This window comes from Echiichthys vipera, assembly GCF_963691815.1.
Source record: "Echiichthys vipera genome assembly, chromosome: 4".
NCBI lineage: Eukaryota > Metazoa > Chordata > Actinopteri > Perciformes > Trachinidae > Echiichthys > Echiichthys vipera.
This window is the reverse complement of record NC_139829.1, coordinates 13805970-13819654: the sequence shown is the minus strand read 5'-3', so window position 1 is coordinate 13819654 and position 13685 is coordinate 13805970. Positions and strand designations below refer to the sequence as shown.

At 40.2% G+C, this 13685-nt stretch overlaps 1 protein-coding gene across 2 annotated transcripts; it reads left to right on the top strand.

Moving 5' to 3' along the window:
• Nucleotides 1-2685: 2685 nt before the first annotated feature.
• Nucleotides 2686-13648, top strand: vdac3 (voltage-dependent anion channel 3). Of its 2 annotated transcripts, XM_083913050.1 has the most exons (10): nt 2706-2766; nt 7360-7475; nt 8914-8985; nt 9237-9286; nt 10236-10388; nt 10536-10588; nt 10707-10934; nt 11083-11233; nt 12482-12539; nt 12630-13648. In XM_083913050.1, the coding sequence occupies exons 2-10, from the start codon at nt 7364-7366 to the stop codon at nt 12719-12721; spliced, it is 969 nt and encodes a 322-aa protein (XP_083769176.1). In that variant the 5' UTR covers nt 2706-2766; nt 7360-7363; the 3' UTR covers nt 12722-13648. The 2 variants fall into 2 exon arrangements, with proteins under 2 accessions (XP_083769177.1, XP_083769176.1); XM_083913051.1 differs by lacking the exon at nt 7360-7475 and having other exon boundaries at nt 2686-2766.
• Nucleotides 13649-13685: the final 37 nt, after the last annotated feature.

The following is a 13685-nucleotide window of genomic DNA, read 5'->3' as shown; positions in this document are numbered from 1 at the left end:
GACACCAGCAGAGGCATACATATAAATACAGCCCACAATTAGGGTGTTACTGCCAGTGCCAGTTATAATTTATGGAGGACTAAACATGATTTAAGTCTCAATAAATAAATAAAAACAGTAATAAATAAATGAATGCATAAATTAATCAATAAATAAATACAGCAATAAATTAATAAATAAATGCTGACATAAAAGAATAAATAAATAAATGCATGAATACATTTATAAATAAATACAATTAAAAATAAATGCATAAATAAAATAATACATGTTTAAATACATAAATAAAAGAATACATTAATAAATTCTTTACATTTATCATTTATTTATGTATCCATGTGTCCAAATGTTAATGAGGTAAGAGGTCCCATTTATTCATGCATTTATATATTTTTTTCATTTATTCCAGCATTTATTTATTTCTCAATTGATTTATTTATCCCTGTATGTATTCACATATTTATTGATGCATGTATTAATAGATTTATTGAGACTTAAGTCATGTTTATTCCTCGATAATAATTGTGGCGCATTCACCAAAAACAAATGGGGATTGCTTATGATTACGATAAACCTAAGAAATAAATATAATAATAATTATACTTAGGGCTTAGCCCAACATCCATCTCATGATTTAATGGGTAATTAGTCTTGACAAACCGTTGTTTACCTGTGCGCGCCTGCAGTTTTGAGTTCTAGCAGGTGTATTTCTATTGTAAACTTGCTAGTGTCCATAAATCCCTGAGTGTTGCCTGTCAAGTTTACTAAAACCACCCACCTCCTAATGCTCCTTATTCATTACGACTACCAAACCCAACACCTGACTACTCCAATTTTGAACGATTCCGAATCTGAATTAAAATATAACTATATTATTGCGTGAGCATGCTGGAGAAATACACTAATCGCCTATAGGCTTCTCATTCTGAGATTAATGTCTGCCTGACAGGTGGTCAGCAGGGGAAACAGACCCTTTGTTCATCAGGGATAGAGGTCATTGCCCTCAAGTGGTGTAAAAGTGTCGTTACACAGAAGCAAATGTTTCCAGTGTTGTTTCACAGTCGCAGTGACAACTCTAATGGTATACAGTAAGAAAGTAACTAAGCACATTTACTCAAGCACTGTGTTTGAGTACAATTTAAAGGTACTTGTTCTTAACTTGAGTAATTGCATTTTATGCTGCTTTATTCTTCTACTCCACTATATTTAAGAGGAAATATTGTACTTTTACTCCACTACATTTATTTGGCAATCACACACACACACACACACACACACACACACACACACACACACACACACACACACACACACACACACACACACACACGAACACACACACACACACACACACACACACACACACACACACACACACACACACACACACACACACACACACACACACAGGGGCCCCCATGCATTGGCCTAGAAAAATGGTTGACTCTGGTGGAATACAGCAAAAATATCGAATATCACTACTTTTCTTCAAAATGAAATGCTGACATTACAGAATGAGTTTATACTGTAATGGCAGTGAGATTAAAAACATGTGGCTTTAATGGAGGTCAATGAGCCACGAAGCTGTCAAGAGTCATTACTCTGAATCACATAAAAAATACTAATGCAATCAAATCAGTTTTTTGCTAATATTTGACAAATCGAAGACTTTAATCACCAGCAACGTTTCATCTCCCTACTGTTCATTTTATGGAAATTAATTCATCTTTTGTGGGTTTTTTTAGAAATCATTTCAAACTTAAAATAATAAAACTGGCAATTAAAGGGTTACAATGCTGAAGATGATTTAATGTTTAATAGTTTTGAGCGAATTTGACGTTTTTTAAGAGATTTGTGAAAAAAAATGATATATGACGATTTGATGAGTTTCATCTCCCTACTGTTCAGTATATGGAAAATATTTCACTTTTTTTGTGATAAATCACTAAAACTTTAAATAAAAAAACTGTCATTCAAAGTGTAAAAATCCTGAATGAATCCTGATAATTGAATGTTTGGTCGTTTGGACCAGGTTTGAAGTTGTTTAAGAGATTTATGGAAAAAAATGAGAAAAAAATATTTTTGCATTTTTTGTATTTTATAGCACCGTTTTGTGCGTGGACGTTTTCAGTCACGAAGGTGTCCAGTGTTAGTAAATGTGAGGGAGGCATGAGGGTTAAGATACTGTACAAAGCTATAACGTAATTAAAAATAGCTGCACCTTTATCAGCTGCCACATTACATATTTACATTCATCATTTTAATCCAATAATTTATTATTCTGAAACATGCAATCCTGCATAATGACTACTATTTGTACTTTAAGTGCATTTTAATGCTTATACTTGTTTACTTTTACTTGAGTAACATTTTAAATGCAGGACTTTAACTTGTAACAGCGTATTTCTACAGTGTGGTGTTCCGAGTACTTCTTCCACCATTCTCATAATATATTATAGATATTTATGTACATGGACACTCTGCCATGTTGAAAGTAGAACCCGTCTTTCCATTACTATCATAGCAGTATTTTAGTCATATTGTGGGACAAATCGGTCGATCCCAAACTACTGTAAACATTTAGGAACAGTAAACTCTTTGATGAGTTTTTTGCTCCATGCTGCTCCAACAGCACAGCGGCCCCGCCCTCGGTCGGAGGTCTGAGTCGCGCCTGCCCAGTGTGTTTGTCTCTGCTTTCTCCTTCACTGTGCCCCGCTGCACCCAACAGCGTCGTCCAGCTCCGCGCGCTCCGCCCCATAAATAAAGGTAAGAAATAACTGACTTTATCGAACTGACATTTTGAAAAACTTAATATCTCTTTTTTATCGTTATGACAATTCATCTGTTGACAACAGCCAGTAGACTGTCAGTGAGACATGAGTCTTTCTACAGTCTGTGGATATGAGTCACATAAAGGGGTGGACGTGCAGCAGCAGCAGCAGCAGCGGCAGCGGCAGCAGCGGTTACACCAGGGTTTTAATGCCAGTTCAGGCCTGTGTGTGTAAACTGTACACTGCCTGGAAACCAATCCTCACAAACGGAGCTTCACTAAATGTGTTTGCGTAAATGTGACGCAGCAGGGGGCACTACGGGGCCCCCATTCCCTGAAAATGTTTTAAAGCAGAATTATTTTTTACCACTGCTGTGCATTATCCAGAAATGTATTGTGAGCTTGAAAATGTGTTTATAAAAAAGTTAAAGCTGCAGCACCGCTACAGCTTTAACTTTACGTCTTATGGACGCACGAACAATGGAAACCAGAGGTGGACGCGTCTGGCAAATACAAATAAACACCGGACAGGGCGACGTGATGCCATCAATCTTGTTAAAACGTCTTATCTACCTCTTTGTCTTTAGGGGCACAAGGTCCACGAACATAAAAGGGGCTGTTATCTTTTAGCACTAGCCCCATTTTACGCACGATCCTTCCTATGTAATTAATTAATTACTATTAGACAAAGTGGAAGTGATCCTCACTGAGTATGTTTTAGGCAAATTAAATGTCATGTTCAGCTTACTGGAGTACGTGAAAGCTCAACACTTATTTTATTATATATGATATTGGGGGACTTTGTGGTTATTTATTTTCTTTTATGAACGCTGCTCTGTAAAGTTCTGAAATCAGGCCTGTGCCAGAAAAACACGACTACACAAGACCCGAACTAACACAGGACTCTAATACAGGATGCTGCAGCGAGCATTGTAAGACCCAATCACACTGGTAAACAGGTGCTCAGGTTGTCATTATAAGCATTGAAACACCCTGGATGCTGAACATGTTCTTTACATTCAAGCTATAAACTGTCTTAGTGTAACTTGACTGCACTTGACCTTATCTCACACCCATAAATTCCTCCCCTTACATGCCACACACACTTGTCTTGGTTTCACCTTATCTGAAGGGTCGGCCTGTGTTGGGTAACTGTCGGTTTACACAATTGAATAGTTTTTTTTGTTCAGTATCTGCTCATTAGCAATGGGTATGATGATTTTCATATTAAACTGCTAAATTCTTGCTGCCATTCAACTATTGAATAAATGTCAAAATTGATTGAGAAAACTTTAAATAGTTAGACATTACCAATAACAATTTTCATTAAATAAAAACAATCAGCACACTGGAGGTTAGTGGCTTTTCTACCAATCAACACAAGTTGTGTTTGAATTGAATTGATACGTCATTTTGCTGTTTGACATCAGATCAATTGAGTATTTAAAGATGACTTTTCAACAGATTTCAAATTAACGATAATTATAGATAGTCTGAATCAAGAGTAGCCGTCAACTGGAAATACTTATAAACCCCAAAAAGTAATTAAACTATAATATATTAACAGCTGTACCCGATTTTTAGGAGTAGGTGTCTAATATATGATGTCAAAATGTCATAAAGTGTTACGTGTTGACATCAAACTGCTCATTCATACACAAGTAATAATGTGTCGAGACTAAAAACTACAAAGCAATTTTCATGTTAGACCAATATGAAAAATAGCTAATAATAAAAAAAAAATAAAAAAGACAAACTTTGTACTGTTTTAAATATACAGTGTTTAAAAGGTGTTAATTGTCTGTGTTTGATTGTTAACAACCACCATCTTGTTGTTTGTGTGGTCGCTGTTTTCCTTCACATGCCATGGTTGTTGATGGGTGCCATTTTGACCTCTGAGCTCAGTCGGGGCTGTCGTCTGGTTGCAGCTCATGAAGGTGTTAAGATTAATGGCAGGAGTTTGTTTGTGTATAAATATAGTGTGGAGGTACAATGCAGACGGATAAATCTGTTTTCATACGGGTTTTATTAGGTTGAACCTGGAGGAGGACACATGCTGAAACCCTAGTCACATGTGTCGTAGTGTTAGGTTCACCTGGGCTAAATTTAGAGCTGCTACGTGTTGAGACTGAGGGATGAAGGCCAGGAAGGAAAGGGTCAAAAATGGACTGCATGGTGGAGGAGGTGAGGGGGTATAGAGCCGAGAAGGGTGTATGTCGGGTGAAATGATAAAAGACAGCCCAGGACTTGCAAGCGGTCAGCGAAATGCACGTCAGCTGGCACACATTTGCTTAGCGTTGGAGAAATGAAGAGCAACACTGAAACATCAGAGACGGACAGGATTTCATGACACATACTGTGATTTATGGTCAGGTGTTTGTGAGCGAGAACGTAGATCTTAAAGGTCCTACATGTCCTCAGTTTCTTACTATGAGTGTCAGGGTCGTACAAGTTTGATCAGATTTAGTTTTTTCACTTGAGATATATCTGTATAGATCTTTCTGATCCTTGTTTTTATTGCTGGTTTGAAGTGGGTGGGGCATGTTGAAAAAAAAGAGTTTAGCAACAACTAGTGTGACTGGCTGTAGACTGTTGGGATAAAGCCTACCATTGGCCGCCTATTTCAGCCGGCATTCTCCTCACATTCCACTATCTCTACTATCGGTTTGCAAGGGCGCCGTCGCTGCATCTGGGGCTTAGCACCGCCCCAAGATGATTGTGATTGGTTTAAAGACATATAACAAGCCAGATGTTTTTTCCCCTGTCCGAGAATGTTAACAGGTGCAGTCAGACTTTTCTTCAGTTATGGCAAAGCATTGTGGAGATCTGGCAATGCCAGAGTATGCACAAGCCAGATATTTATTTCCCTTTATAAGTTGGTAGAAACCATAGGCTGCATATAAAGTTGGACGACACATCTCCACTTCCTTCCACCGTACAAAAGTGAAGCCAACACATCCCACATACAGGCGCCGCCATGCTGTAATTTTGGAGTCTTAGTGTGCGCAGTAGGGATCAGGCGGCAGAGTCAAATCATCAAGGTCCTGGCCAATCGTGTGTCGATTCCAGCTGCCAATCATGACATTTCACCCTGTTTTTATAGCACCAAATATCTAATAAGTAACCAACTAAATTACTAACTACCCTACGTATTACAAACAAACTTAAACATTAGCATGATAAGAACGACCTGCATTGACAGAAACTCGGCTAGACCAATACTGCAACCAGCCACCAGGGGGCCATGAAGATGCCTTGGCTTTACCTTTTGGGGCTCATCAAGCCGGCCGTCTTAGCCACCAAAGCAGAACTGAAAGAGAGTGAATATTGGACTTACATTTTCCAAGTGACCAGAAACAAAACTCTTTATGAATGCTAAAGTTGCTCCATAACTGCTGAATGTGAAAATAAGCAACTCTTTGCAAACAAGTTCACCATATCTTTTTAAAAAGTGATAATATGTCAACGCTGTTTGTTCCCAACGCGCCTCAAGCATAGACTGTATAAAAAATGGACATAGCATACTTGATCCAATCGTACTCTCCTATGGGAGTCGCCATCTTGTCAGACTTTGACTCCTCCTCATTTCCTCTTACCCAAAAAGGGCATGTATGTGACGTTGGGGGGAGGGACATACATCCCTCTGGCTGTCGTATACCTCCCTAGGAGAAGTGAGGGCCAGTGGCTAGCTGTCACTCAAGAGGCCCTGCCCCTAATTTTTCATAAAATAAAAACTAGTCTGGTACAAAAAATTAACTCCCCTCAGTGTTGTCATGAAGATATGACCTAAACATACAGACTAGAATGTTTTTTTTTGTACCAGGCCTTTATTAGGTTTAATTATGCTGTGAAAACGGCCTGTTTAACATGGGGGTCAATGAAAAAGTGCTCTATTGTGCAAATTACTTCTAGTGGACACTACAGTTTTTGGCACTTCTGCACTGGATAAACCAGGAAGTCATTCATAAATAAGAGCTAAGGAAGTTTCTGAACTACAATTTTAGTCATTATTATTATTAGTATTGTAAAGAAATTGTTTTAGTTTTCTGTTGCTTTAAGCTTCACTACCTCTGAATGTGGAAAAGAGATTCCTGTACACTTTGCCTATAGGTGACAGAGGTGAATGACACGGTGACGTCAAGCTGCATCACAGCTACGTCAATGTACTGTTGATGAAATGCGTGTGGACAGAAGTTTACCTGTATGAAGTGCTGTGTTTTCTTTGCCCTTGTAAGCAGCATATTTCATCAGATAGTTTGGTACTTTTTGTGCAGCTAATCAGTATTTTTTGTCTGATAAAAAAGCTATCCCCCAGTGCCACACAGGGGCTGTGCACAGGCCTTATCATGTTACAGTAGTACATGTGTTCATCATCTGCTGGCCTGTGCACATATGGTACAATGTGATGCAATAGTCGCCCAGTTCTCTGCATTGAAATGAGACCTCTGAGCTCTGACTGCATGCTAAAGAAACATGCTAATATCCACAGCAGCTGCAGTACAAACCCACACATTGTGCACTTCTGCTGCATGTGAGACAATGTCAGACTAGTTTTCTATTGTCCCTCCTTGCACTTCCCTCCTCTAAAGAGACATGGCAGAGAAAGGAGTGAGGAGTGAGGTGCAGGACAAGTCAGGAAAAGGCAAGCAAGCAGAGAACAAAGACCACTGTGGGACATGTCAGCCCCATGCACCCAAGGGACATGGTGAGTGGGGTGTGTGTGTGTGTGTGTGTGTGTGTGTGAATAGAGACAGATGAGGCATCAGTAGGGTCCCAGGATTGAGCTTTGGCTGCAGCGACATTAATCATGTGAGGCATAATTTGCAAATCTGTGAAGTTTTCATCTTTTATACTGTCAGTTCCACTGTTTGATTGCAATGGCAGCATTTAGATTTTCTGCACCGACTCAATCATTAATTCATTATCTTATAGAGGTTGCCCAAAGCAAAGTCTCATCCTTTGCAGAAAAGCTGATAGGTCAAGGAGGAGTGAGCAGCAGGATAAAAGCACAGAAAGGAAGGCACTGGTAAAACATTAAACCAGCTCTGGTTAATAAGTGAGTGCAGCAATCGAAATGCTCCTGTAAAGTCACCATGTCAACATATCTTCTTCACACAAACAATGAGCGTGCACACACACACACACACACACACACACACACACACACACACACACACACACACACGCGCACACACACACACACACACACACGCACACACACACACACACACACTGAGCCAGGGGACCCTACTGACAGTCTGAAGCCCGGTGCAGTGCAGTGGTGTGCGGGACTTGTAGTTGCTGACTAACCAAACCTGCTGCTGCTTAGGTTAGCTGCATCGCCTTGCATAGTATTTATTTACACATCATATTATATCTATATTTTTTCACAAGCACATCATAATGGGAGTGTTATTAATGTTGATAGACATTAGTAAGTCTTGCAAAAAATGCCTCTGTTGGACGGCTTTCTGATCTTTTAAAATATTGTACATTTTCTAGTCCATTCCTAGTTTAACAACATCCGCTGCTTGCTAATGGACTGCTGCCAGGCGATCAATAGGGTTCACATGGAAGATAGAGGGGGAGAAGCTGGATATCACCCAGGCACGCCCCCTCCAGATGGCAAGGGTCTCCCATCTTAGACTAATATGTTTACTAATTGTTTGCAAGTAAATATTTAGTAGAAAGTGCTATCTGCGATGCTTTGCGTGTGAGCGAATATAATAATTTCCATGTGCATCAGAAGTGCTTTCTGCAGTTCCAGCATTTTGATTTCAAGGGACATTCAGCCGCTTTTACATATGAAGCTAAGTTTATTCCCTGTGGGGAGTACTGAAAGATGTTGGCGTTTACTAAGCAGGAAATGAAAGACATTATCGAGTTGCATTATAGGTAATGCAGGATCTGGGATTTTTGAAGTGTAGCCTGGCTTGGAAGAAGAAAAAAAAGATTTTAACTTCTGTGCAAATTTAGACGATTGCTTTTTGAAAATATGTCTCCTGTGAGTCCTTCAACTTTATAGAAGTGAATTACTCAATTGCTGGAGTTTCCCTTTAATTATGCATTAAGACGGACTGATGTAGTGAAGTGTATATTTGAATTTTCTTTTTTTAAAATAATGTGTATGTCTGTTTCCTCAGGCACAATGGCCGTCCCTCCTGCATACTCAGACTTGGGGAAATCTGCCAAAGACATCTTCAACAAGGGCTTTGGTAACGCAACAAATGATCTTAACGTATACACATAATATTAATATGATGTTGCTGTTTATTTGTTGCTGTTTTTGAACAGTTCTGGATGAAGCTCCTGAAACAGGACTGATATAAGAGAAGATTTTTGTCCTGTGTCTGTTTATTTGTTCTGCAGCTGTTTAAGAGCCATACTGTGAAGAACAAGGATGCAATGTTATTTTCCCACCCTTTCTGTTTTTTTAAAAATATCCCTCGTTTCCTTTCTTTCCTAGGATATGGAGTCCTAAAGCTGGACGTTAAGACCAAGTCCCAGAGTGGTGTTGTAAGTACTACTGTTGTCTCTGTAAGCCTGACGTGTTGAAGTTCTCAGCATCAGACCAAAAGGCTGACTCACAGCCTTGCAGCACTTCATGTCAGAGTGTGTTTGCCGCCTGACATGTACACAGTCTAACCTTCAGATTCAGCAGACTTAACGCTATCTGTCTGTCAAGTTTACACCTTCCTCTTTTCCCTGTCCATTTCAGACTATTTAGTGAGCTCCAGACATGTTGTGGGTCTGTGCTGCTATAAATGTGTTGCCATGGAAAAAAACATAATGAGCACTTGTATATAGAGTTTCCCACATGCCTCGAACCTCATTGCAAAAAGTATTGCACATGGATTCCCTCTGTGTCTAAACTCACAGTTTTCTGCATTTTGTTAGCTGCTTTTCAGTTTCCCAGTGAGCATGTAAACCCTGCGTTCTTCTCCCTAACTTTCTCTCTTTTCTCTTTTTTCTGCTTCTTCTTTGGACGTCCCTGTCAGATGGTAAGAGAGAGAGAGAGAGAGTGTGTGTGTGTGTGCATATGTAATGATTAAACATAGGTGCACTACAGGGTAAGCCAGTGTGTTTGTGTGCAGATGATGCGTGCAGGCTTTCTACCAAGTGTTTCTTCTCAGCGGTAGCTCGTCTAAGCACCCAACCGCTGCAGCAGTAACAGCAACACTCACAACCAACCTCTCCTTCACAGTCCCGCCTATATTTCCCAACTCATTTCTCAGTCTTAAAAAGGTGTAGTTCTTCCTTTAAATAACCAGCCATACAAACCTGAGAGGGAGAGGAAAGAGGAAAAACAGAGAAGCCATGTTTCCCCCCTCCCTTATGCCTTCTTCCTCTTTCTGCGTCTGGTTTCTTTTTTCTAATGTGGCAATGTGTCTTTCTGCTTCTCTCCCCACCTCATTATCCATCTCCATCTCCCCTTTTCCTCACTTCATCCCTCTTTGTCCTGCAGGAATTTGCCACCTCTGGCTCCAACAACACGGACACAGGGAAGTCAGGAGGTCACCTGGAGACCAAGTACAAAGTGAATGAGCTGGGCCTCAACTTCAACCAGAAGTGGAACACAGACAATACTCTCACCACAGAAATCACCCTGGAGGACCAGGTGATGGGACATTTGTCATTTTAAATACTAGCAGAATATATTATGTGATTTTAATTTCCTGGTCTATTTAAAAATGTTCAAACATCAATATATTCACTTTCAAATAGAATATTAGCTCATTGTCTGCGTCTGTATGTCTGTCTGCAGCTGGCTAAAGGTCTGAAGCTCGGTCTGGACTTATCATTTGTGCCCAACACTGGGTAAGAGCAGTCATTGTTCATGTTTTCAATATATCTTCAATAAATTGAATAATTCAATTAATACAGATGAATATTATAAATACATTACCGCCTTCTAAATGCTTGTCGCCCTCTTTAGAAAGAAAAGTGCCAAACTGAAGTCCGGCTACAAACGGGACTTCGTAAATGTCGGTTGCGACCTGGTCTTCGACATGGCCGGCCCCACCGTCCATGGAGCTGCTGTGCTGGGCTACGAGGGCTGGCTGGCGGGCTACCAGTTGGCTTTTGACACGGCCAAATCCAATCTGATCCAGAACAACTTCGCCATCGGATACAAGGCTGGTGACTTCCAGCTTCACACCAGCGTGTGAGTCACTGCATCACAGTAAAGAGAGGCAGGAAATGGAAATGATACATTGGAGGGCAGCAGTTAGAGAGGAAGCACTTCCCCAGGATGAAACATCAAGTTCAGACTGATGTCCTCTCCTCCTAATCTCCACCCTGTTGTATTTCAGTAATGATGGCACAGAGTTCGGTGGCTCCATTTACCAAAAGGTGAACTGCAACTTGGAGACGGCGGTCCACCTGGCCTGGACAGCTGGCAGCAACAACACACGCTTTGGAATTGCAGCCAAATACCAGGTGGATAAGGACGCCACTCTGTCGGTAAGAACTGGCTTCAAAACATCATGGACACATCTGGAATGATAAAAAGTCTCATCACCAGTGTCAGCAGTGACAATGTCTGTAGTGCAAAAAGAATTATATATTTAAAAAAAACATCCTAGACAAAACCATGCTATCATCTCTGTGAGACGAATTAGTTGTGCTTTGAGTAAATGCACAAAATGTTACTTTGTTTACTTTGTGTACCGTCTTAGAGCATGTTAACATTTAATCATTACAATTAGACCTGAGGGGGACATGAATGTGTGAACCACATATCATGATCATCAGACCAACAGTTGTTAAAGCTGAAGTCGGTAACTTTCTTTAAAAAGAAAAAAAAATCTATATCCCAGTGTGAGAGACGATCGGTGGAAAAAGTCACGTATCTTTACCTCCACCACTGTTCCTGTCTGCTCCTAATGGCATCTGTCCATCTGGTTTACACCATGCCCCAGTGTCAATGACTGCTCATGAACTAGGATCAAACTGTGCAACTAGGCAGCGTTGATAAATATATATAGTTACTGTATGATATAGTTATTGCATAAATTGTTTTCAGAAACATATTTCAGTGTATCGTCTAGCTGTCAAATGAGAAAGCTTGTCTGGCTGGTCAGTTGGTGTTTGGGGCTTGGTCTTGGCTCGACTTGGTCACAAACCTTCTCATAGTTTTACAATTTCCAAGTCTCCTCTGCTCTGATTGGTTGTCGGTTCTGGTGGGGTGGAATCTAACAGACGCCATTAGAAGCACACAGGGAGCAGAAGGTGGAGGTAGAGCAACATGACTTTTTAACAGATCGTTTGTTTCATCGTGTTGTCAGGATATAATGACAGTTTCAGCAAATATGAAAAGAACAAAAACATTTTTCGTAGAAAGTTAACTTAAGTTATTAACTAAATATTATTAATTATTTAAGATATTTAACTAAAACCCTGTCAACCTGCTGGTGGTGCTAAAGGAAAAGTCCACAAAGCTATTAGGATTCATCCTCTGGTTATTGTCTAGCAGATGAGATGTTTAAGTCTGGTCCAAAGTAGTGGACTGATGGACCAACAGGCCATTGCCATCCCTAGAGCTGCTAGCGTGGTTTATAAAGACTCCCAAACTCACTCTGCGTAACTACCTCAGATACTTTTCAAGCCATCATCTAACGCCCATGCAGTTTTTGACCTGAGTTTGATGCTCTCTTCATGCCGTGTTCATGATGATCTCACCCGTCCATCGTGTTTTGTTTCTCCTCCCAGACCAAAGTTAACAACGCCTGCCTGGTTGGAGTTGGATACACACAAACCCTCAGGCCAGGTAAGCCAATTTACTTTTTGTTTTCTGTAACACCAATCCATAAAGCACAAACCTTGCATTGCTACATAATCTGACCCTCTTCCCTTGCAGGAGTGAAGCTCACCCTCTCAGGTCTGATTGACGGGAAGAACGTCAACGGCGGCGGACACAAAGTTGGCTTGGGTTTCGAACTGGAGGCGTAAAGCTTTACAGACAAGAAGATAGGAAAGGTACACAGGAGAAGAATAAGAGCCCAAATATGAAAACAAAGGTCCACTCGGCGACACGTAAACACACCTTCCTTCTGAGTCCTACACACACACACACACACACACACACACACACACAGACACAGATACACACATTTGTTGGCCTTATCCCTGAAACCCTGTGCAGCCTCCAAGACCTCTGATACTGTAGTTATGGAAGAAACAAGCATTATTTTGTGTTGGTTACTGTTGTGACATTATTTACAGCTCCCACAACCAAACATTGAGCACATATTACCAGAAAACAGGCAATTCATGCAAATAATGTGCTGCTCATGACCAGTTTTACAAAAGTACAAAGTGCACTTTTAATAGAGCACTTGTGTCTTAAATGTATCTGTTCTCTCTGAAATAAGATTCAAAGTACCTTCTTATTTGGAATGTGTGGTCAGCTTGTGTTTATTCAGATATACTCTGGGTTTTAGACATTAATACGATTATTAGAGGATGCTTGTTTTGGTATATTGTGGTTGCATGCTTTCACAGCTAGAGGGACGTTTTTTGGATTTATTTGATAGACATAAACATATGCAATAATAGCTGGAGAGAATCAAGCAGAAAAGACAAAGATTCTTCTCAGAGTGAGGGGACTGACTTTGATTTCCATTTGACCTCAGTAACGCAGTTTTAAACTGTAAACCTTCAGTAGCCTAAATGTCTATTTTTCAGGTCCTGTTTGGTGAAAGGACCGAGGTTCATTTAAGACGCTGTGTCACCTCTTTGTCGTGTGTCCTGTACCTGTTCAACCTTACCACTACATTTCATTTATCCTTGTTGTGCTTAGTATAGGAGAGTGAGTCAACACTTAGGACCTCAAACTGATTTTATTGAATTAATGGAATAAAGAAATGTTAAACACTATGAGCTTTGGGTTTTTGTTTCATTTTTGGAGAACCTG